Raw genomic sequence first — 27,205 nt, 5'->3', positions numbered from 1 at the left:
TCTCAACATTTTATCATTTGAAACTGAAAAAAAAGAGAATGATTGGTATTCTTCAAATTATATATATATATTGTTACTAAATAATATCCAAACAATGATGACTTTTAAGGAAATAGGGATCTTAGCTGTTATTTTTTATTTTATTTATTTTTCCTTAACCAAGACATGATTTTTCATGAGGAGTTTGCCTGATAAGTGATATTATGCAGCAGAGGCAAACTCCGCCACTCTACATATCCATTCATATTGAGGGATCCTTTAAAAAAAAGGGGGAAAAAAGTACTGTGAAAATATACTGGAGACTAATGATTTAGTTGTAGTATTGATATTCCATCCATTACTTTAAGCACTGTGGAATCAATTTATATGTAAGTGAACGTGTTGCAAACTTGTGTCTTGGATGCCATTGTATGTATATGTGTGTATATGTTTCTGTCTGTCTGTTTGTACGTGATATTGCATATTCGTATGTGTACAGACTGACCTTACCTTCTCCCAATAAATTACTGCCAGAGGGTTGACTTAATTCCCCAAATTATGAATTTGTTGCCAAGATACGAATGGTCGTCACGGCTTCCTGTTTTCGATCCAAAGTTTCCTGAAAGACAGCCGCTCTGAAACATGAGCGTTGAGTCTTGCAAATTCATGGCGAGTCTCATGCAAGAGCAGACATACAAAACATTGTATAGAGTAAAACTCAGTATTGATGTTTACTACTTTCGCATAATGTCGACAATTTAAGGAAAAAGGACAATACCACTACATAGATAAAAGGGGAACAGAGACTTAAGAATCAAAATATTTCTTGATTATGTCCCGTAATTCACTAAAGATTCTCATCCTGTACATGTATTTAAGAGAATCTGTAGTGATTGAAATGAAACTGTTTCATTTCATTGAATGTGCTCCTTTTATCAAACTCAACTTGAATCATCGTGTTGGCTTTCCCTTTGAAATGCTTCGAGCTCAGTATTTAACAACATGTAAGGATTTTCGTGTACAGTCTGACGAATCAAGGAGCATTAAACAGCAGAAGGTGTAGACTGAAATTGTCTGATTATCAGGATTTATATTTTGCATTGCTGGCTTTTATAGGTCAGTATGATTGTGCCAGGATGGTGATTGGCATTTTGCTGTTGCTGGATGAGTACTACGCAATCCTGCGTAATTTCTGTCTCAAGACGTGGGAGCCCATGGTCTAGACAGATTTGAAATCGCTTTGTCATGTTCCATGGGGACCTCTCCCCGGAACAATTATCGCTGTTACCAGACATACCTCTCTTTTTTTTTTCTCTTTTTTTTTTTGCGCTGTCATGCAGAGTTGCTTCAAGGATTAGAGTGACATATTTTCAATTTAGAATTCAACATTGCCTGCATTTCACATCTGTACTCTTTTTTTTTTCTCCCCCAACTTGTATCGAATTGGGTTGTTGCCTTCCTCAGACACCACTCTCTGAGCCAGCCAAGTTTGATTTAGTTACGATTAGTTCTGAAATCATGATCATCTATTCCTTCAATTTGATGGAATTTACCTTCATAATTTCCAACATGCAACATGATATGAAATTGTATCAATGGGAAACATAGGCATAGGAGTTGATTGTAATTTGCTCTAAAACTTTTGTAATATTATGTTCATATTTTATACTACGATCAATACTGTCCCTTCCTTGATATTCTCATTCAATACCGTTTATGTCAACCTGTCAAATCTCAAAGCATGCTATTCTGTGAGTGTGACATAGGTTTTATGATTTCCCGATTTTTTAATGACCTCATTTTGCATATGAAACTGCCTCATACCTGTTATATCATGTGATATGTACAGTCTGCAAGTACTGTAAATATAAGAAAATAAAAGCACACAAAATTTTATGCTTGTTAGATGTAACACTTCCCTATTTTATGTTTTCATTTCGTGGAATCGAAAACACTCAAAATTCATCCTTCTTTGTGATCAAACAAGTAATTCCTTAAATATGTCATATTTTGTGTCACAGCTATTCCAGGAGCAGCGAGAAGCCAGCAAGCGTCAAAACTCCACACAGGCAATAGTCAACGTTCCCCAGTTCTACTTTCCCTTCGGGAAGCCTGTCCCCAGTGAGGAGAATGAGGCGGTGCAGAAGAGGTTAACGGAGGTCTTCAAAGCACTCCCGGACCAGAAGGCGGAGAGGGGAGACATGGACAAAATCACTCAGGTGAGCCGACAGCAATACAAGGCGCATTCCAATGGCAGAAGGAGTGAGATTTGGATTGCGATTCGAATCACGATCTGAATCTCACTTTTCAGTTCACCATTCAAACGGAGCAAAAATTGTACTGATTGAATGCAATTGAAACAATTTTTTTTTTTGCATCCATTCACACAAAGACCAAAATATTTAACTTATTTGACTGAAACCCCGTGACCTCGGCCTGACCCCAGCCACTAGAGCTACCACGTAAACCCAATCTGTAGCACAGTCATGTGTGTCACACGCATTCACGCATTGCAGCACACTGAATGCAGACCGAGGCCTGGACATTTGATACACGCGTCATTGACGTGTGTTGCATGTGCTCGCTGCTGACCCGGATACCCTTTGATATTTGACAAACAGACCGCACTATGGCCACCCCAGTGAAAACAGCTGGTGCACTGTGAGCTTAAAAACATTATTGTTCAAATCACCATTTCGGTGAGACACGGCACAGAGTAATCATCCCGATTATGTTGGAAGCATTGCAATTATGTGCGAAAATTGTGCAAATAAAAAGATATTGATCACGATCTGAACCGCGATCCGGTAGGGATACAAATCTTGAGATTTGCATCATGATCCAAATTTTGCGATTTTTACCTGTGTGGACGTAAAAATCCCACTAAATTGGGCCATCATCATTGTGATTCAAATCCCAAGAAATCTTGCGATTGTGTTGGAATTATCCGGATAATTTGAGAAAAAGCGTGATAATTTGCACCGCTATGAGTATGTAGATACTGGATCAAACAATCTCAGTACTTTTTATCCCGTCATGCTTGAACAACACACAAACACAAGGGCAATGGTGACCATTTGGGTAGATTTCAGGCATTCGCAGTTTGATCAACAAATTATCGCGGTAGGCGATAGGCAGGATATTTCTGTCCATCAGAACAGGCGCAAAAAAAAAACAAAACATCAGTTTTTGGATTGCGATTGTTATCCCACCCTTGTCTGTCTGAATTAGATTAGTATTACATCTTTGACGATAGATATTTGATTGTTTGTGGATTACTATTCCCATCATCCTGGGGGGGGGGGAAGAAGACAACTAAGCAACAAGTATTATTCTATGGGTTATGTGGGCTTTTGTATTGAAATTAGCTAATATATTCCTTTGAAGCTTCTGGGGAACCTGTTTTTGCTGTCTTCTTGAAAGGACAGATACCTGTACATTTCTGCATATGGCGGTTTGTCAGAAGCAGTATAGATGTTCCCTGTCTTTCTACTTATTGACTGCTTGCGAGCATTTCACCTCTAGACTGCTTTCTACATTTACGAGGGAGTCCTTCATCCGAGGCTGGCACGCAGCGATTAATAGTGGCATTCTTTCACTTCTCGTTAGCGTTATTAAGCCGCAGCCAATGGGTCGTGGCGAAAAAACAGAGAGTTGATAAGTTGTTTCTTTCCAGTGGACAATTGTGGAGGATTTTTATTTTTCTTTCCCCCTACATTGTACCTACCTGGATAATATTCTACAGAGTTCTGCAGATTTATGGGTAATATCACCACAGAAGATGTAATGATGGCTGATCTGATTCTCTGTATTGAGTGTAAAAACATGTGACATATATCCATTTTTGTGTGTGTTTGTATGTATGTGTGTGTGTGTGTGTGCTTTGAAAAGGCTATGTATGAATTAAAGAGAACATATTAGAAGTCTATCGAGATGATGTCTAAGGGCTCAGTTTGAAATCTCTATTAAGGTAATGAGGGCAAAGTGTTTATATTATGAAACACATAATACTAGTAGCTGAAAATTGTGAAAGTGAAGGAAAATAATTCTACATTTCTAGTTCCATAGGAAATTACATGAGTAGTTGTTTCATAAGTCCATTATAAATACTTTGTTCATAATACTTCTCTCCTGTTTCTGTGTCTTTCATTCTCTCATGGTCTCTCTCTCTCTCCCTATCTATCTATCTATCTATCTATCCATCTATCTATCTATCTATCTATCTATCTATCTATCTATCTCTGTCTCCTTCTATCTCTGTATCTTTCTATTTCTATTTCTATATCTCTCTCTCCCTCTCTTCCTCTGTCTATCTCTCTCTCTATTTCTATCTCCATCTCTCTTTTTATCTCTCTTCCTGTATCTATCTCTCTACCTATCTATCTATCTCTATGTACAAGTATCTATCTGTCTATCTATCCATCTATCTCTCTCTTTCTCTCTATTTCTCTTTCTCTCTGTGTCTCTTCCAGTCACTCTGCCTTTAGTTATGTGACACAAATAGTAATGCTATCATTCCTGTGGGATATTTATTGTGACAGAAACTACTTTGACCGCGTCTTCAAAACAGTGCGCCTAGTAGGCTCCATGCGTCACACGTGCGTCGTCCTGTCGACATACATCTGAGTCACTGTCGAGGTAGCTTGGGAAATAGGCGTAGATATGATGCCAATGAAATCTGCACTATCTGTTCTATTTTTGTTCTCACTGGGCCGAGGGGGTTAAGGGATACCAGTGCAAAGTTTACTTTGTGAATATGCCATATGTTTCTCTACTATATATATGCGAATATATGGACTTGGTAAGACAATTTCATGAGTGGTAGAATTTGAAATCAAGAACCATGTAGTTGGAATGAGAAAGGAGTATGACTCTTTTTGAGAGCAAAGTTTAGTGATTTTCTGCCGTAGGGACAACATACAGCACATGAGTTATGTGTGTTACAGGAACAATAGTGAGTTGTTGATTTCAAAAATTTCAGTTGACTCGTAAAATGGTTAGAAATCAAACACTAAGAAGGATATTGCATTTACAGGATAGGTTGTTACCCAAAACAGCCAATGTGGCAATATCGTCAATATGTGCTAAAATCTGTAAGATTCCCCGAGCATCCAGAAAAAATGATGTTAATGATGATGATGATGATTATAATTAATGATTAATAATTATAATGATAATAATAATGATAATAATAACGATAATAATAGTAATAATAATAATAATAATAATAATAATAATAATAATAATATTGTTATTGTCATTGTTATCATTATTATTATTATTATTATTATTATTATTATTATTATTATTATTATTATTATTATTGATGATGATGATATTGATAACATTATCGTTATTGTTATCATCATCATTATTATCGGTAGACCAGAATACACATTATTGTAGTACTGATAATGGAAATGATAATGGTAATACTCGCAGTATTAATTCTGATGTGGCTTTATGACAATCACTATTACTGTATTTGCTGTCATTGCTACTACTACCGTGTAGTGCAGTCATCATTATTATCCCTAATCACTCCAGGTATCTTACAGATGCCTGAAGATAAAAGGATCCACCACATCAACAACACATGTTTCGCACATTAGCCAATCTCATGCATCAAATGGCTTGATATTTATCTGCTAGATTGCAAAACATGGTACGCAGCAATGTGCTCTTTGAGGTTCAAAGTCCTCCTAACGACTGGGCAAATATCCGGAAAAGAGATAATGAATTGTGTGATCATCTCCTAAAAAAAAAATACCCCAAACAAAAAACAACTACCCAATTCTCACGAGGCAATAATGACCCCTTCTGAAAATCATTAAATCTGGATTTATCAGTGAGGGATCTGGTGTTGAAGTATGTGCCCAAATAGATGATATGATCGCACCTGTATGACAAACAGTTTTGGAATGTAGAGTTGGATCAGTTCGGATGTAGAATGTGACTAAATGGTGGATACAGCATGTGTACATATGCAATTAAGCTATCTGAAATTGGTCTCTCTGTGTGTGTTTGATGTGTATGTGTGTTTGTATGATTAGACCTGCATGTTTCTCCTGTACCCCTCCTAAATTGCATAGGGTTGGTCAGTACACTCTCCCCCCCCCCCCCCAATTAACTAAAGAGTATTTAATTAAGAGGTGAATAATTACATTGCCTTCATAGATCAACCTTACCAGCTGATACTCCAGTGTCTGGAAATTACTAACTCCATCTTGAATATTGTATCTGAAGATCCGAAGGTGCATAAAATCACACATATCTCACTGAAAAGGCCATGATTGTATTATGAAGAGTATGATTACATACAGTGTATGAATTGTTTGTTTAAGAGTCCACTTGCTAGTCTGTTGCCAAATGTGTGTTTCATATATATGAAATTTGGTAAATTAACATAAGACATTATAAAAGAAGGCTTGTGTGTTTGTAAGGGGAAGCTTACCCCAATAACGTGGATTTAAAAAAAAATACACAAATCGGTCAAAAATGTACTTAAATTGAGCCCATAGATACTGAAGCTTAGAATATACATTGTATGAGTTTGGTTTATTGTGATAATCTCAATGCACCTGTCAAGCATATTAATGTTAAAAGTAGATGTGATATCTTTTTGAGTCATATTTTTTGTGTGTTTAATTGGATTTCCATTCAGGGAACATCAAAACGGCAAATAGGCAATGTGTACTTAATACCAATTAACTGAGAATAACGACAAGGTATGTTAGATTTCAGTATCAGTGCTTCTATTTTCACCAAAAATGAATATTCATGAATAAATATAGAGTTAGAGTCTCCCTTTAAAGCCTCCTGACCTTGTACCAGTGGAAGCTTGATTCAATCTCTTCCAAAGATGATCACAGATGTGCAATGATGGAAGGAGATGTGCGCAGCTGTGATGGTGTTACAGGCCTATTCTCATCACAGGAAATATCGTATCATTCATAATTGCGATGTTTGAACTTTCCAGTTGCACTGCAATGAGAAAAATGATAATTGCTTGAAAGTTATAAACTTTGCATGTTTTTGCCACCATTATAATCTTCATGCGCCGTGGGCTGAGCATTGTGTGGTGTGCAGTGTGCTAACTTATGGGTGTCACAAAGCTATGGCCTAGGCAGCTGGTTGCACATTTTGTGTGTGGCCACAGGGCGTAATCTAAACGTTAAGTAGAAGTTACGTGATAGATCCATATATCTGCAGTGAATGTTTTTATCGCTGTTTAAACATCACAACAAATTCACACAAAGTTCAAAAGCTCACACTGCAATCTGCAATATTTGCGGCAAAGTTTCAGGTCGCTTCGGTCACAGCTGCCCCGCAACTTTCACCCAGATGTGGGCAAATTTTTATGCCTCCGCCACGAAGTGGTGCAGGAGGCATTATGTTTTCGGGTTGTCCGTCCATCCGTACGTCCGTACGTCCGCTTTCGTTTACGCGATAACTTGAGTAATATTTACTGGAATTTTACCAAACTTGGTCCAAGTATGAAGTATGATGGGGCAATTATTTTATTAGATTTTGGGTGAAATCGGCTAAAGGTCAAAGGTCAAAGGTCAAGGTCAAATCATGAAATTGTATCCGTTTACGCGATAACTCAAGACTGCATGGAGCAAATTTCACCAAACTTTATTTGAGGATGATGTATGATGGGACAATTACTTGATTAGTTTTTCAGTGAAATCGAACAGAGGTCAAAGGTCAAAGATCAAGGTCAAATCCTAAATTTTTTTCTGTTTACGTGATAACTCAAAACTGGATGAAGCAGCTTTCATCAAACTTGGTCCAAGGATAATGTATGATAGGACAATTTGTTGAGTAGATTTTAGTGACATTGGCTAGAGGTCAAAGGTCAAAAGGTCAAGGTCAAGTGCTACAAATGTTGTAATTTCCCCCATATCTATGCAATGCCCAAAGGTATTTTCTTGAAACTTGGTGTGGACATGTACTACTGCGTAAAGATTCTCCAGAGAGAGTTTCATGTCATAAGGTCAAAGGTCAAAAGGTCAAAGGTTAGGTGAAAATGTTGCAATATTACTTTTCTCGCAAATGGTTCGATGTATCTTCGTGGAACTTGGTACATATGCATGTACTGTCTGACAGGGATTATCTAGGGAATTTAGGGGTCATGGGTCAATAGTCAGGGGTCAAAGGTCAAGGTCAACTCCTCAAAATTTTACTATTTCCCACATATACTAGTATATGCAATGCTTGCATTATTAGTTTCAAAACTTAATACATGCATTACCTAATGGAGATTCTCTGGGAAATTTCCAGCCAGAAGGTCAAAGGTCAAAGGTTAAGGGTCACAGGTCAGGTTTCAATGCCCCCCCCCCAAAAAAAAAAAAAAAAATCTATTTTGTACCGTCATCACACTCTTTCTTCGTACCTTGGAACTTACTCAGTGCATAAACTTCCCCAAAATTTCCCAAATATGTGTACCTGCACTCTTAGAAAATTATAGCAAACCCAGTTCAAGACATTTCTGACAAACCTGTCATTTCAATATTTTGCCAGTTATGTGAAACTGTCATGGATCACACATTGTGAAGACATTGTACTATACGCCTATTGGGAGAATCATGCATTATGGCGGAGGCATCAGTTGCCATAGCGACATTTCTAGTTTAGAATGTTGTGATATTTCATTGGCAGTGTGAATTGCCCCTTACATCTTCTCTTTCTCTTATAACACCGTCATAGATCTCCCCGTCTTATTTCCTGCACCATCCTCCCCTTGGCCTGGCCCAGGCCGTCTGGCTGCTAATCAAGGCAAATTACTACCATTCTCTTTGGACAAGGCCATTTATCGATGATCATCATCTGTGCCACCCAACACCAGCACTCTCTTCTCTCTGTTCTATTTTTTCTGTTCTTCTTCTTCTTTTTTTTTTTTTTGATCGCCAACATTCTTGGCAGTGTACTGAGATTGCTTCAAGACTGAGATCTGTTCCTCTTGTGTGTTGCCATAATCATGTACATTCATATTCTCATATCGTTTCCAGTTCCTCCTGCCCTTAGCCAAGTAGGAATCACCCAAAAACAATTTCCAAAGTGTCAATGTGCAGATTTCCTGGGATGTGATTAGAGGGATTTTCAGTGTTGTATGAAGACAAAATCCTCTCTCTTTTTTTTGGTTGATGTTAAAAACTATTGATATTGATGATAAGAAAAATTCTTTTCCTTTGAAATGTGCATGTACGCTGTCAGTAGTTTCATATCTACCTCTGAAAAAAAGAAAAAAAAACACCAAACACCAATTTTCTTGAAATGAGCAAAGAGAGAGAGAGTAATATGATTTTTCCTGGAAAAAAAAATGTATAAACTTGAAGTCCTGTGAGAGTCTAGTTCGAAACCAAGGCTGTAGCTCTTTTTGTTCAGTGCACCACCCTCTGGGACAATCACTCTCCCTTCCTTCCTCCTCCCCTCTCAACTTTTTTTTACCCCCCATCTCAACACATCACTGCCATCTGCCTGCGCATTCAAGCCTGTAATTGGGACAAATTTGTGATGTGTCCCCCGGGGGGCTCCGGATACAGTCTTGTCCGAGGAGGATGTTCCGAGCCCGCTGCGTCACTCCTCGACGAAAAACCGACCGGACTGATGGAGTGATGTGTCTTGCCTCAAGTCACGTTTCTTGATTGATGATGCCAAGTTGTTCTGTCATGCTCCATTGATTCTCCCCAACTCACCACTGGTCTTCACCTGTGATGCAGGCGATGGAAGATGGAATAATGTTCTCTGTCTTCCATCCCCCCCCCCCCCCCACCGGTCTTCACCTGTGATGCAGTGATGCAGGCTATGGAAGATGGAACAATATTCCCTCTCTCAACTCCCCCCAACTCACCACCGGTCTTCACCTGTGATGCAAGCAATGGAAGATGCAGCATTTTCTCTCACTCCGTTCTCCCCATCTCACCACCGGTCTTCACCTGTGTTGCAGGCAGTGGGGAAGATGGAACAATATTCCATATCTCCATTCCCCCCCCCCCCCCCCCCCCCCAACTCACCACTGGTCTTCACCTGTGATGCTGGCGATCGAAGATGGAACAATTATTCCATCTCTCTATTCCCCCCAACTCACCACTGGTCTTCACCTGTGATGCAAGCAATGGGAGTTGACACAATATTCCATATCTCCATATCCCCCGTCTCACCATCGGTCTTCACCTGTGATGCTGGCAATGGAGAAGATGGAACAATATCCCCTTTCTCCATCCCCCCCCCCCCCTTCTCACCAGCGGTCTTCACCTGTGATGCAGGCGATGTGGAAGATGGAACAATATCCCCTTTCTCCATTCCCCCCCCCCCACCACCACCAGTCTTTACCTGTGATGCAGGCCATGGAAGATGGAGCAATATTCCTTCTTTCCACTCCCCCCAACTCACCACCAGTCTTCACCTGTGATGCAGTAGATGGGGAAGATGAAAGAATTTTATTCTTCTCTCTCTCCTCTTGAGCTATTTTTTGTTACCCACTCAAATTCCATTTAGTCTTCTATTCATATTTCTGTTTCTTATACTCTTTCTGTCTGCGTTCTATATCCCTGTACCTGATATTCTGTGTACATATTCTTTTTTTTTAATCTCTCTTTCTCTGCATATTCTTTACCCTTATATTCCTCTCTCTCACTATCTATCTTTCTATCTCCATCTAAATCTATCTATCTATCTATCTATCTATCTATCTACCTATCTACTTATCTATCTATCTATCTGTATCTATCTGTTTATCTATCTATCTATCTATCTATCTGTCTATCTGTCTATCTATCTATCTATCTATCTATCTATCTATCTATCTATCTATCTACTCTGTACATGTATCTATTTATACAATTATATATCTACCATCTTTCTGTATCTATTGCACAGACTCTATCACTCTCACTTGTATCATTGATCTATATGACATTGTGTCTTTCTTACTCCCTGACCTTTCCACACGGACTCTAACACATATTTTAGCTCATGATCAAGTATGGAAATGATTTAGTACTTCTATGTCCCACAGATACCAATTCTGTACTTCCTGTGTTCATATGATGAATTTCATGTTAACATTCCAAGTCAATGGTTAGTATTTTCAAAATGTTCCGATTCAATGTAGCAATATCTTTGAATGATATTTTAAGAATATTCTTTATCTTTTTCCTATTGATAAAGTCTGTGTTTTACAATTGTAGAAAGCATTCTGCAATAAGAAGGGGTGCTGTATTTATGAATGTGGAAGGTATATTACATGTAAAGTGTATTCCTTCCTTCCTGCCTATGTATTTTTCCACATACTTTTAATATATGCCATATATTTTGCAGGTAGGATATTTCCTGAAATGGGACTTGTAAAGTAATTACGGAACTAGCTGAAATCATGTTTGCAAATCAATGGTGGAGTGAAAAATACATTTTATCCTTCATCAGAAGTAAATATTTATAGATTTCCAAACTTCCCAACAGATGATATATACAACATGTATAGTGCATAATAATGTGTTATGGGCTATGGGAAGCAATATTTAGCACATTCATAACGTCACAAATGTTGGTCAACTTATGAAAGTGGAAATGCTGTGAAATAAACCTCTCATACAGTATGTCCCAAAAAAATTTACAACGGGGCCTTCCGCAATGATATCTTTAAAAATAGTGAATCAATCTAAATACAAATTCAGGGTATGAAACTGTAACTCATTGCCCACATCTTACAGAAAACCCCATTCGATTTGCTTCAGTGGTCAAAGAGAAATACGGAATTTTGTAGAGGATGTCGGGAATCTCTTCTGTCCAAGTTCTGTCTATTGTTCACACACAAGATCATCGAAATGCTAAACTCGGAAGAATCTGATTCATGACATGCTTTACAACAATCCACATTTCTCTGTGACCGCTTAACCAAATCGAATGGGGATTTCTGCAAAATAGAGCTAAAATGTTATATTTCAAGACCCTGAAGTAGCATTTGAAAAATTTAATCATATTGGGCATTATCAATGTGAAAATCTTATTGTAATTTTTTGGGGGACATACTGCAGTAAGTCGCCCCAAAAATTACAATCAGATTTTCAAATTGATAATACCTATTATGATCAACCTGTGTACGTGCTACTTGAGAGTTAGCTCTTTTTTGCAGAAAACCCCATTCAATTTGGTTAAGCGGTCACAGAGAAATGTGGATTATTGTAAAGCATGTCATGAATCGGATTCTTCCGAGTTTAGCATTTCGATGATCTTGTGTGTGAACAATAGACAGAACTCGGACAGAAGAAATTCCCGATATCCTCTACAAAATTCTGTATTTCTCTTTGACCACTGAAGCAAATCGAATGGGGTTTTCTGTATCAGTGGGCAATGAGTTATAGTTTCATACCCTGAATTTTTACTAAGATTCATTCACTATTTTTAAAGATATCATTGCGGAAGGCCGCGTTGTAATTTTTTTGGGGACATACTGTACAGTAGTTATTTGACAATCCCTGTAGAGTTTGTCCATTTACATCTCCCTCCAACATAAATGTCAATTTTTCTTTCCTCCATCATCTATACACTTATTGTTCTTTTCTTTCTTTATGTAATCTTCACTTTTTCATGTTTTGTATTCTTTGTGACTGTGCAAAAGTTATTCTGTTATTAGAGCTAATCATCATTTAAAATGTTTTCTGTGCATTCTTTATGCTTCATTGCAGGCGTGCAAATGTCCAAAGTTTTGGAGGGTTCCCTTGTACAATGCAGCTGGAGGGGAGACGTCGGACTGTGTGTCGGCACAGGCATTCATGGCAATGTGGAGAAGGTAGGTAACTGTGTAAAACTCCCCCATGTGAGGCTAATGGTACTTAAGATTTTTAATACATTTGAGCTGAGAGGAATAAATGAACTTTTGATTAAAAGGCCAACCATCTCACCCCTACTGTGAGTGACCCATGTACAATGTAGCTTTATGTTGATTTTGGTTCCAATGCTATGCAAAGCGTATTATTACAGATGTGATATCCTATGTGTGTGTGCATGTAGTAGAGTGAGCAGCGAGGTGGAATATGTGAGGTAGACATTTACTGTGAAGCAAGAGTAGATATGAACACATCGGAGGTAGTATTGGCTGTATGGGAGATTTTAAAGGACAAGTTCACCTTCATTAACATAAGGATTGAGAGAATGTAGCAATATTAGTAGAACACATCATTGAACGTTTGAGGAAAGTCGGACAATCCGTTCAAAAGTTATGAATTTTTGAAGTTTTTGTGCAGTCACCGCTGGATGAGAAGACTGCTGCAGTGTATGATGTCACATGCGTAAAACAATATAAGGAAAATATAAAGAGAATTTCACAAAATTCATCTTTTGAAAATAGTACACATTCCCTTGACTCGTTACTGACATATGTTATGGGTAATATTATTCCCATTGCCTTTAGAAAGAGGCAAGTCAAGTGCTCTTTTATTATGCGAAAAAAGTGAAAATATGTTGAATTTTCTTTACATTTTCTTTATACTGTTGTACTCTTATGACATCACGAGCCTTAGTAGTCTCCTCATCCAGCGGTTCCAACACAAAAGTTTTAAAAATTCATAACTTTTGCATCGATTGTCCAATTTTCCTCAAACTTTCACTGATGTATTCTACTAATATTGCTGCATTCTCTCAATCCTTATGTTTATGAAGGTGAACTTGTCCTTTAAACAGAGATACATCTGTAAGTGTATTGTCAGTCAGATAGTGTTCATCCAACTGCTGTAGTGGACATATGTTGTCATTGAATGCCCAAGTTGCAAGTTTTCATCTGGAGGAACTCCCAGAGTCTGTATAAGCAAGACTACAGATGAGCATTCCACAGTCCTTCTCATAGCAGCGAACTTCTTTTTTGAAATAGGGCAAAGCGTTTGACAGCTTCAAAGCAAATATAATGCCATCCTAATCAGCAACAAGCACAAGTGTAGTCTTGTACCAACAGGCTGAAAATGATTCTTATTTTTCCCATGCACATAGGCCTGAGAATGTGGGCAAACCAAAGTGTATTTCACTTTGTGCTATGACATTGAGATCAGTACCCCAACATCTGCAACTTGGAACTGTTATCTTGGCACATCGGGGGGAGGGGGGGGGGCATTTTATCAAATGTTTTGTCAGATTTTTTTTTTTCTGACAAAGTGTTTGAGTGTATTAATTTTGATATTAAAGTTGTTTTGGGTTTTAGATTTGAAATTTTTTTTGGTATATACAATTAAAGAGAAGATGTAAAGTGTAATATGTATAGCAGTTGCACTGTAGACAATGTGATGTAAAGCGCTGTGAAACAGCTATATAGTTTGTAAGAGCATATACAAATGTAATTATTGTATTGTATTGTGTTATAAGAGCTACTGAGAACCTTGCATCTGACTGGCTGAGGGCAAATTTGTCTGAAAAAAAAAAATCTGTTTGATTGAAATTGATGAAATGTCCCCAGATATACATGTGTGCTAAAGTAATTGGGAATGTATTGAAGGTCTGTATGAATAGACTAGCAAATGCAGCAGAATGTAGACCGCTCTGACTGGTAGAGGAGTAGATCTTGTCACGATGACTTCGTATGGAAAAGAGATCTTGTCCCCGCGAGGCGCCGAAAAGTCATCGTCCACTGCGGCCGGTCGCAGCCTCCGTCTGCCCGGTCATCTCATTGGACTGCCAATCAATCGCTTGAAGTCCAAAACATTCGCCATCCGTGGAAGAAAATACCCCAGTCGTCAATGTGGGGGTGTTACTGTAATTGCTACAAATGAGTGGAATAAGCCCGGTCGAACCAGGTGGAGACTGGTACAGTGGTGGAGGCATCACCAACCCCACACGCCTCTGCTCACCCCTCGGATCCCAGTTCAGAGCAAAACCCCCAGAGCTCTTCCAAAGCCCATAATTGGTCATTGGTGTTTATGAAAAGTTGATGGCTATAAGCATGCATGGCAGTGGAATTTTCCCTATATCTCCTAGCATTGCAGCAAACGTGATAAGCTGGGAGGAATATTAGAGTCCCGCTTCTAAACCCTCTGAGATGCATATTTTGTGTCCTCAAATGTATTTAAAGTTTATCATATGTGTGTGATAGAGGTCAGGAGATGTATGTACGGATGACAGATGGCAGAGGAATAGCAACAGACAGACAGACCCACAGACACACACATGCACACAGAGAACAGAAGTAGTTCGAGAAATGGTGATACTGTACGGGAAGAATAAAAGATAGAGAAGGGGGGGGGGGGGGAGAAAGAGGGAGAGAGAGAGGCGCTGTAGGGACAAACTTAATTTACGGGCGTTAACGTTATCATTTACAGCTGCAATTGATGCTTCGTTTGGCCTTAACTCACTCCTCGGGAATTCCATTGGCATGACGATGGTAGGAGGGCATCAGATTAAAGCCAAAGTATGGTTTTTGAAAATTACGGGGAGAGAAATGACCCAAAAGAATTACACAGTCTTTGCTTCCTTGTTGCATATATCAAGAAAATGTTATGTAGCATAGATTCCAGTGAGGTTAAAGCAAAACAAAGATGAATTACCTCGAGATTACAAGTTGTCCAGGCAATCAAATTGATTGTGACACATTATTTTTACAACTTTAAACCTGTCAAGCACACTCGCAGTTTGAAATGATACATATTCTTTGCTTACATGGCCGTCGAAGAGTTTTGACAATTGTGCAACTACGGCTGTAGTCCCATTGACTTCACATGCTGCGGGATATCAGCAGTCTTCCACAGATAATGTAGAACAAAATGTAGCCTGTTTAACTTGAAGTAGGTTGTTGCTTTCAAAACTCTACTGCAGTGCCAACTTCAAGGCACACATCTCCTCAGGCTGAGATAATTGCATCATTCTATGAGATGCCCAGTCTCTAAGAGCTGTCATTAATCACATTGAAATGTACATCATTGCTTTCACTTTCTAAGATGTTATTGTTCAAATAAAAATATGTGCATTGATAGTTATATACTTCAAAAAAGTATGACATTGTATTCATATTCAAATTAAAGGGATTATCATGTGGGAAAAATACTACCTTGCTGATGTATGGGTAGTGTCTAAGGCTACTTTGTGTCTTTCCCTTTAACAAATCTAGGAAAAACTTGAAAGACATGCATTTAAGTTACGTGTTTGGTTTTAGTTTCCCTTCTTCAAATCACTGAAGCTACCCACAAGAAAAAAAGAAAAGAAAAAAAAAGAACACATTAGTTTATTGTTGTCTCAGTTAAAGTTTACAGTTTTCTTGTTGTGGTACTGTAAGTGGTTTGTTTTGCAGTGTTTGTATTTTTCACAAATTTTGAAAAATTTGCAATTCGGGGAAAATCTTGCCTGCCATAGCAAAACTGTATTGAATATTGTCACTCAAGGTGGGAAATAGCTAACTTGTCTCTCGAAAAGGGGGTAATACTATCTTCATCGCTCTGTCAGCATGGTTCTTATTTGCACATTTAAGCACTCGTGCAAATTGTCTGAGAAGTCCCCACTTAAGTAATATACTCGCAACACATGCCAGTTTAGTATGTGGCATAAAAAGATTGCTTTGTGGGAGTTTCAGCTAACTTTTTGTTGCTGTCTTGATGTTTCTGTTGCACTAACATTTACCCCATGATCTGTTGGCAAAAAACATTAAAGGTCCTGTTTACATTTGGGAGCAGTGATTTAAAAAATGTTTAAGATATCACGTTTGATGCATAATGTGTAGGTCAGTTGTATCACAAAACATCCTGCCATATAAAATTTTTGCAATAAATCCTGAAATTTAAGGAGATATCACTATTTTCCTCATTAAACCATAACTGTAGACGGTTTATTCTGGAAACATTTTTATTATAACTATTGTTCACATTTTGTATATTCAACAATACTTAACATACTGGTTCAAATTTTTACATTGGTTGTTTCTATCCCTGACTCACATTTTAAAACTATTTTGAAGCACTAATGTTGGGTTTTTGTTTCATCTGCAAATGGTAAATTATGCCTTTAATTAATGGAAGAGAAGGAAAGGGACGGGTGACAAAAGGAATAGTTTTATGTGAAATAAAAGACATACGAGTTGGAGACGAGGGGGAAATGGCGCACACGGCCAAATTCTTCCTGTAGTATGATTTATCGCTGGCACATTCTTCAGCAGTTTTTAATCAGGCGTGTGGGTATGACCCAGTGCGGCTCTGCGTGCCAAATTCGTCATAAACTCACTCATGTACCACTCAACTTTGTGATCGTAATCAAATTTTGCCATCGCACAACTTACTTCATGAACTATTTCATTACCCCTTTTGAAGGGACATGCAACTAGACTAAAGATCCCAGCAATTGTTTGAATTTGAGTTTAGAAACTTGAATTTGAGTTTAGAAACTGCTGCTGTGCATGCCAAAGTCATCATACACCCACTCATGTGCCCCTCAACTTTGTGATCTTAATCAAATTTTGTCATTGCACAACTTACTTCATGAACTATTTTACTACCCCCTTTAAAGGGGCAGACAACTAGACAATAGATCCCAGCAGTTTTGAAATTGAATTTGAGTTTGTCAACAACAATATGAAAAACTGAGAACAGAATACTAGTCTTCAAGTTGACAATATCAACAACAATTGAGAAATTAATGAGAATATGTGTGAATACATAAGAAAACACGAAACAAAAGGAGCATGACATTCATGTACATAAAGATTATTTGAAGAAAGACTGAAAGTCAATGAATTTACAAATGAAAAGATAAATGTTACATTGTTGTTAAAAGAAACCAGTTGATAGCAAACTGCTTGTCAAGTCTGGTTCTTTCTTTGGCTGGATTAGGAAAAATTTAATATTGAGATGTGTTCTTTGAACTAGATTATATTTACAAAAAGTAATTATAGAATAAGAATGGGATAAAGTAGAAGTAACTGTTATAAATATAAATGCTAAATGTTTGGCTAAAATGTTTTTATTCATTTTCATTGTAATTTGAATAAAGGGGTCACGACACAGTGGAGCGAAAATACTGAAGATGCACCTTAACAATGTTTCCCGTTTGGAAAATTTGAGCTGCATTATTCTACACACTACCACAATCTTTGATACTGTACATATTTAAATGGAGTTATGAAAAAAATATCGAGTTGAAAAAAATAACAAACTTACAGTAAATGACTTAATTAGAGGGGATAGGTAAGAATGTTATGTGAAAGCTTGTACATAATTCCATCATTCCATCCTGTTATCTTTGATGGTAATGTCAATTCCAGAAACTTCTTTAAATGACTTCAGCATCATGGTGTAGAGATATTCTACATCCAGCTCAGTTTGTGAACTGCTCAAAGACATGGAGGTCACCCTTGTTTCTGGATTTGACATTTGAATTCTAGATTTTCTTTTTAAAGAATCAGCTCAAATTGACATCAGCAGTGGAATTTGCTAAAAACCAACAGAGGCACTCCTTCTTACACTGAAATAAATTTGAATGTAGGCAGCAAAAATGTATAGAAGGCATTGGATATTGACAAAGTAATGGCTGCCGCAATCTGTGCCAGATTTTCTTTGAGCGGAAACATTTTCAGGGGCCTGTCTTATAAAGACTTGTGATAGAAATCAAATCAAGATTTTTGTGTGCTGCAATGCAAGTTGCGATTGATTTGGGGACTTGTGATTGATTTGAAGGCTTTTAAGACGGGGCCGAGGAGTCAGTTCTTCACTTGTCTTTACAGTGAGATGTCTGCCTAGGCCTGGTCTAAAGAGGGATTTCATGCTGAAAAAAAATTAGATTAATTGTAATCTTGTTTTAGTGTCTTTGAAAAAAAATCTAATATTGTTGAGAGTTATGAAGTGTTCATCAGATACTGAATTGGTCACCTTTCCTGACTGCTATCTACAAATGACTTTCCATACAACAGCTGTATCATGACCTGTGTATCAAACAGACAAGTTTATGTAAGATTATCATATCTTTTTATGAACAATACATTCGCCATGTACCGTTGCAAGGTCAAGCGTAGCTCCGAGTTGTCAATCTTGTTTCAGAGGCCAGACGTGTCCTGTTGCAGATGCACACTCGTGATCGAGCAAAACAAAACTCGACTACACCAATAAGCCATGATTAGCCAGATGTGATATGAGAGATGTATTTGGAGAAACATGATTCATATTTTTTCTTCAGCTTTAAGAAGAAATATAAATAGATTACGATGAGGTATGTTTCCAAACACGCTTACAAACAAGTTTGGTTTTTTTTCATAGGTGTGAAAAGGGAGTATTTTTGCTTCTATCGGTAAAATGGACTTCCAATCCAGTCCTAAGGTAGTCTGATAAGAAAGAGTAAATTTAACAAGTTCAAGTTCACTCGTGAAAATTTGATCAAAACCAGATAAGAATTAGGGAAATTGTGATTTTGTGAATTTATTCTAATTTCTGCAGAACAGTTCTTGTACAGTTGATATGAATGATATGCAAATGAGTTAGCCGATGATACTATCACCTCACAATTTTCCATTGATCATGTACAGAAAAATGGTGAAAATCCAATGTTTCTGTTATTAAAGCGTAAAACACAATGTTTTTCCTGGTTGAATAACTTAAGAATAATGATCAGTTAGATATATCAGGATTTGAGACTTGGGCATGATTGTGTTTGAATGAAAAAACTGGAAATTTAAAGATTTTATGTACAAACTATATAGCAAGTTGTGAGGGTATGACATCTTGACTTCATAATTTGCATATTCATATGGACTGTTCAAGACCTGTTTCCTGAAAAATTAGCAAAACTTCAATATATCATAACTTCCTTAATATATTTTATCTGATTTGGGGCAAACTTTCATTGTTGTGCTAGGGAAATTTTACTCCTTCTTCTCAGACTAACTCTCAACTGCATTGGAATTCCCTTTTACCCTGTCGTTCAGGTGCTAATGGGCAACGCATTGAGAATGTAGGACACCCTGATTCCAGGCGTGTGTTTCGTTAATATTCCCACATCTCACCATCATTTCCAGGTGGAGTACGGCCTACCTCTGCCTCCCCGGTGACAGCCACTTATCGATGGGATGACCTAGATGGGTCACAAATGATATTTGCACACACACACACACACACACACGCGCTTACAAAAAAGAAAGAAAGAAAAAAAAAAAGAAGCCCTGACTGCCCCATAAAGAATTTCTACTTTGTGAATGTCTTCAATTCTTTTTTTCTCTCTCTCTATCCATCTCTCATACTCTGTACCTCTTATCTGTACCAGCCATTCCATGCCTTGTGCGGACACTTTTGTAATTTCACTCGCATACAGCGCACTCCTGTTATACAAAAAACATGGCTGTAATGAAATTTCATTACAACAAAGTAAAAATTCCGGTCTCAAAATTATTTCCTACATATCTTTTATATACTTGATTTGTTCAGCCGTAACGAAGTTTCAATATAACAAAAGAAAATCGCTGGTCCCAAGGACTTTGTTATAACCCCAAGTTGCCTGCATCTCTCTCAGTCTCTCTCTCCCTTTCTGTCATATTCTGTTGCAATTTTTTCTCTTGATTTTTCTCTGTCCCATCCTGTATTTGTCTCCTGCTCTCCTTTCCACTGCCCCGCCTCTCCATCCCCCTTCCCTCTCCCCCTCTCTCTCTCTTCCTTTTTTTCCTCTCATGACGTGCTCTTCATATTATGATATGACAACAGATTGAAACAGAAATTGTGGTTAAGGCTCACACTACAACTGTATGATATCAATTTCAAACTTTCAATTTCCATTGTTCAATTTCCAATATCTGCATCCTTTTTTTTTTTTTTCTGCCATGAACAGAATAACCAGAGATTGCCATGACGACCCATCAAGATTTTTCCGGCTTCTCGCCCGACACGGCAACACCTTCATCACTCCCGAAGATTTCAATCCCATTGTGCAGGTAACTGGTGTGAATAAATTCATATATCAATTTTCAGAAAGATATAAATGATATTGTGATGCACTGCATTATTGTTACACAGATTGTTGTGTTGTTAATATCATTGGCTTGTGTAGTGAAGGTTTTATATCATCAGCTCAGAACCAGAAGGACAATGTGTAGTAAAGGGTTTTTATTATCAACTCAGAACCAGAAGGGCGCTATCACATTCAAAGATTTGAGTGTGAATAAAAAAGAAACAATCAATTTTCATGAAATAAAAAAGTTTATTCAATCAAAAGTGGGTAGATATATAGGCATTGTTCCAAATATCGGATACAATAGTGCCCCTGTGGTTTAGATTTTTAACAATTCACTGAAAATTAAAAGAATGTAGAATTGACACCATAATGTAGAGGAGATCGAGCTCTGCTACATGATAGCAATAACTCAATACCCTCAAAAATTGTGATGAAGCCCTTTTGGTTCTCGGCCGACGATATGTGAAAATAATACCTTGTAATTTGAAAGGGAGAAGAAAATTAAAGGTTTGAGCATGTGCTGAATTGTGAATTTCAGCTCATATTTATATGAATTTCATAAGAATCATGCTGTTCTTTTAGAATTGAAATATTCACACATATGCCCACAAAGTCAGGTAATTCCAGAAGAACTGGAATGTAACACCAACAGCGGAACATTGTGTATCTACTTAGAAGTACCTGACTTGTAGAAGAAGAAGAAAAAAAAAAGAAGTAAATGTTATATGTGTGTGGGAATGTAGATTTTGTAGGATACATTTAGCTGTTTGAAATAAATGGAAATGATTTTGTTCCTTTTTAAATGTAGGTAATTTAGCCCATGTACCATATCACTCACACATGCATGCATACGACACACACACACACACACCACCACCACCACCACCACCACCACACATGCACATACATGGAAACTCAAAGAAACAAACACAAATTATAAATGAATGAAAGAGCAATTTCCAACTGTGCAGTCTAATTTTAATCTAATTTGATACCTTCCAAGAATTCCATTGAACTCATTTTATCATGAATATTGTGAATTTTTAATCAGACAATAGGTGTATTCTGAATATTTCCCTTGACATGGCAAAAGCATTTCACATTGCAAAAAGAGCAAATATCTTACATTAAAAAAAAAATAGTAATAATAACATTTCTATAACATGGCCAAAGTGGGTGAGGTGAATTGTCAGATTGAGTCTTAGTTTACACTTGTCTGCATTTTCAGCTCTTACTGACCTACTGTCTTGCTGCAAAACATTTCCTGTGTTTTTGATATTCTGATTTCCTGCAACAGGACATAGTGGATTCACATCCAGGGTTGACTTTCTTGCAAGACGCCCCGGAATTCCACTCAAGATATATCACAACAGTGAGTATGCCTTCAAAATTTTAGTTTCTGATTTTTTCTTGTTTTTTTTTTTTATTATTATTTTGTATTACAACAGGAAATTTAAAATCATTGTATTCAGGAATGTATCAGGTAAACAAGGAATGGGGCATGCTATTTTTTTTTAAAGGTTAAGATTGATTAATCTGATACTGAGGTGATATGGAAAACATAGAAGTGATGTTAAATGCAACTGCCATAGCCTCTACAAAATTTACTGCAATATACACTTTAAGTCAGTTTTTTCAATTTTTTTAATTATGATATGCACATTGACTGAAATTGAGATGTGGAGTGCCTTTAGTCTTTTGAATGTATGGTGTATACTATGTTGGCCTTTGCCCTTTTTGATAAACAAATACATACAACTCCATATGAACATGAAATCTTTCACACTTATCTATAAGAGCAATTAATGAGTATTTTTGCATTAAGAAGTTTCAACTGCTCTACAACTTTTTTTCAATGTATTTTCTAAATTTCTTCAATTTCATGTTCCCTACAATATATCTAAAAAATGCAACATTACTTTTTCATGATAAAAGCAGGCTTTTTGCTATCAATTACATGCACTTGTATTCTACAGGCAAAAAAAAAAATATATATATATATATATATATTCTCAAAACAAATACACAAATCATTTGTATTCATAGAATAGCTTGCATTAAAAAAAAAGTAGCATTTGAATGAAACAAAATTCAAAGAAAATATAACAGATTTATCATCATAGTTCAAGAAAGTGTGACTATGAAGTGTTAGTTTAGAAGCTATGGCATTTGTATCTAGAACAAAAATGTGTCATAAAGACATTCAACTCGGCCATTTCAACATGAATAAAAATAGCCTCCGGTTATGTTTCGTTGAAATCTAAATCCTGTAATACTGTGATGCTCTAATAGTAATGGAAGTAAAAAGTTAAAGGAACTGCAAGCCCCTAGTTTATACAGGGTGCAGTATAGCAGCTCGAGGCTTCTTCTATGTACAATTTCCCCTGACTAGTAATCAGACGTTACACCAGTGGTGTCTATAGATTCTGTCACAATCTGAATCTCGGTGTATGTTAGGGTTTCCACAGTGGTACTGATACTCTGCTTGTTGCCCTCTGATGGATGTATGACTGTCGTGCTTAGTGTCAAATTGAGAGATGCATCTGAATGTGGAGTTTCATCATATGGTGTTAGTGTCTGATGCTGTGGTGTCGAGGTTTGTGACTTCGGTGTTGGATCTTTATACTGAATTTGAGGGTGGCTTACTTCTGCAGCAGGATGTGACAAAGCTTGTTGTGTTGATGGAAAATTTGCACTAGAATTTAGGGAAGCAGTACTGGATACAGATTCAAGAGCTGTTGGTACCGCAGATGAGGTTGAATGGACTGATGAGGTGTTCGGTGTTCGGGAAACACTCAAGGTGTTTGGTTTTACAGAGGATGTAAGGGAATCATCTGATGGTTGTCGTGAGTGACTCAATGTCTGTGGTAGTGATGAAGTGGTATTTTGCATAGGATGTGCAGCTTTGGCGCTTGTGGTCATGTTGGTTGACAAAACATTTGCTGTTGGAGTGGAAACTGTGATGTTCAGTGTCGGAGTTGAATCTGTGGTGTTTGATGTTAGGTGAAAGTGGGTTGTGCCAAGAGTGGAGTTCGCTTCAGGATCAGTCTGTGTGTGGTGTGATTGACTGGTGCTTGGTGTCAAGGGCTGTGTTGCGTGAGGCAGTGTGGTGTCAGGAGCTTTGCTGTTAGTGTGGTAAGAAGGTAAAGGAGTTGCATGCAAGGAGGGTAGGCCCTGTGTTGCCTCAGAGTTTGAGGTGTTCCTTTGAGTATTGGAAAGGACACCGGTGTCGGATGAAGAATTTTTCCTTCCTGTCAATCCTCCATCATCAGACAAGTTTTCTTCCTGTAGGGTGTTTAGTGTATCAATGGAATCAGCAAGATTATCCTGATACACCAGCGGTGTAATTGTTGCCTCTCTGGTGTTGGATGTTGAAACTGTTTCATCCATCATGCTCGGTGTAGTCTCTCCGGTGTTGTCAGTACCCATGTCCAGTGTAGAGCTTGCATCTGGTGTAGAAGCTGGGATGTTGGTGGAATTCAGTCTGTGAGTGATGTGTGTCTGGGTGATGTCTGTGTTTAATGACACTGAAGCAGGCACAGAAGATGATGTGGCCCAACCTTGATGTGCAGCATCGACAGCGGACTGTGTTGGGTGTTAATGAAGAGATAAGGGGAGAAAGAGAAATAAAAATTTACTCAAACGGAATCTGATATACTGCATGCCAAGGATATATCAACTATGAATGATCAAAATAGACAGGGACCATGAAATATTGATATTCTCCTCATTGTCATTTACAATTTTAGATGTATTGTCATGCTTTGCACACACATAAATCATTTCTGATTAATCAATCGATGGGCCGTAAGTTGTTCACCGATTGAAGGCCTTCCGCAAAAATTTGCCTGATATCAGGAAGGATTTATGATCATGAAAGTATTTTCTTTTGATAAATTCAACAAAATTGAATTAATAGAGCAGCTGTTTTATATTATCAAATATATATATGTTTACTCATAACATGATAGTGAAACAATTATTGTAAAATATATGTCTGTTTTCACATTGGTAGCCCATTTTGTACTGATTCCCCCCCCCCAAAAAAAACAAACAAAAAAACACTTATCTACAGAAATCGTATACAAATTGATAAGTCATGTGACGCAAATTATGTCTCAAAATCCCAAGTGATAAGGGAAGTGAACAAATTTACAGAATATCTCGGGACTTCTTCCCCGTATGATAAAGAATAATCCAAATTGCTTCTGATGCTACAGTAACAGATAGAGAATACTCTTTATTAGTCTTTCTTCCTACAAAAAAGATAAATTGTCATCCAGGCAAAAAAAGATGACAAACAAGTCATAACAAAATATAGTTTGGATGATGAAGATATATTGCTTACTCATTATATAATTCATGAGACGTAATTATTAATAAGAGGAAATAGAGAATAAACATATGTCATACTTCTGAAATATATACCAGTAAATTGTAACATAGAAGAGATACTAAAATACAAAGGGTGGAGGAAAGACAGAAAACAATGAGAAAAGAAAAGGTAGGGTAGGGAAAACAGGTAAATAGAGAAGGAAAGAAAAAGGAAAGAAAGAAGAAATAGAGAGAAGAGAATAAGTAAGGCAGCATTTCTCACATTAACTGAGTTCTCCTGCCCAAGCTTGGGGAGCTGTGTTCCCTCAATTCCCTCATTGCGCGGTGCGCCCTCTGTAGCCAGCTCCGTGACAGTGATGAGTTGGGTGTAGATCTCAGTGCCTGGATGAGGGGAGGAGGAGTCGGTGACGATGGTATCCCGTGGCAACGGCAGGGAGAATGAGGTTGTGATCCCCAGGAGGAATATGGCACAAAGCCACATGTACCTGAAGGAAGAAAAGATAGTAAATGCAGTGACATAGAAACAGCTTTTCACAGCCAAACTTTTGTGAAATTCATAAGATGTACAAATTGATGTAAGATATACAAATTTGTAAGATAATACATAATGATAAGAAAATCAGATTGATAAGATCTGCACATTGTGAAGATGTTCAAATTGAGAAGTTATGTTACAAATTGATAAGTATATGAATTGATAAGATATGCAAATTGATAAGATATGCAAATTGATAAGATAAACAAGTTGATAAGATATGCAAGTTGGTAAGATGTACAAATTGATAATAAAAGTCTACAATGTATGTACAGAATGGGAATCTACATCACTCATCCCATGATTAAAGTTTATAACTTATAAAAGATATATGTGAAATTCAAATTGAAGTTGGCAATAGTACATTTTTGTCAAAGTTACTCCCTGTCAATTTATATCATCAAAATGATACAGAAATAAAAAGCGTCAAAGGGAATTTCTGCTTCAATATCACTTTGTTCATTGAATGAAGTGAGTCAGACAGGACAGTGGAAATTGAACCAAACAGGAAATAAATTTTGAAGTTTCATGTGAAACACTGCAATTCCTCAGAATCACCAAAAAAAAAAAAAAAAAAGTTTAATGCATATAGACTGAGGGAATGATTTCATTTCCTTATGAGTTGGCAATTAGGTCATACATAAAGAATGCTGTGAAGATTTTTTTTAATTTTTTTTTTTTTTTTTTTTTTTATGGGGAGGGGGAATACTGTAATCCCCCTGCACAAGAGATTTGTTTACCAAGTTATCATGACTCTAAAATTCTTTAATGGGAAGGAATTAATTTTTCCCTTTGCAATTCATTCTGAGGAAAAGGAAAATTTTGTATCTGTGTCAGTGAGAAACTTGTGAGGCAATGATGGCGTGCTGTCATGTTAGGTAATTTGCATATGATTGATTTTAGACTAGCATCCCTTAAAAAATAAACACTTCTGGAACTTCAATATTCCAAGAATTTCTTATTCTTTATTTAACTTCAATGTTACCTTTTCATCATATTTGCTTCATGTCATCCTACATTCAGCTTGAACATGAAACATGGTTTTACTTTAGATAGCCATATTTGTCATGGGTCCATTTGTGTAGGCAAGCATTTTATTATTAAGATAATACCAAACTTCATTTCTCATGAATGTTGTAAAAATGTGGTTGAAGTATTTTGACTACACAGTTGTAATCTAAAGTATTGTAATATAATTCACAGGAATGTTTGTGGCTATAAAAGAAAATGCAAAAAATGCACAAAGTCCTATATTTCTATGGGTCAATTTATGTAGGCAAGAATTTTATCATTAAGATATACCAAACTTTGATTCTCATGAAAGTAGTAAAAGTTTGGTGAAAATATTTAGACTACAAGTATTAATCTAAAATATTGTAATGTAATTCACAGGAATGTGTGTGGCTATAAAAAAGAAAAATGCAGAAAAATGCACAAAGTCCTATAAATTTGTGA

General features: G+C 37.1%; 1 protein-coding gene across 1 annotated transcript in view; it reads left to right on the top strand.

The window, feature by feature from the left end:
* Nucleotides 1–27,205, top strand: part of LOC140244948 (serine/threonine-protein phosphatase 2A regulatory subunit B'' subunit delta-like) — a 54,959-nt gene that overhangs the window by 7,569 nt on the left and 20,185 nt on the right. Inside the window, exons 2-5 of the mRNA XM_072324556.1 lie at nucleotides 2,001–2,198; nucleotides 12,672–12,775; nucleotides 20,758–20,860; nucleotides 22,178–22,252. Of these exons, the coding sequence (XP_072180657.1) occupies nucleotides 2,001–2,198; nucleotides 12,672–12,775; nucleotides 20,758–20,860; nucleotides 22,178–22,252 (480 nt within the window). The remainder of the gene's footprint in view (nucleotides 1–2,000; nucleotides 2,199–12,671; nucleotides 12,776–20,757; nucleotides 20,861–22,177; nucleotides 22,253–27,205) is intronic.

The sequence above is a fragment of the Diadema setosum genome, chromosome 21 (genome assembly GCF_964275005.1).
Source record: "Diadema setosum chromosome 21, eeDiaSeto1, whole genome shotgun sequence".
In the NCBI taxonomy this organism is placed as follows: Eukaryota; Metazoa; Echinodermata; class Echinoidea; order Diadematoida; family Diadematidae; genus Diadema; species Diadema setosum.
This window is presented reverse-complemented; position numbering and strand designations above follow the sequence as displayed.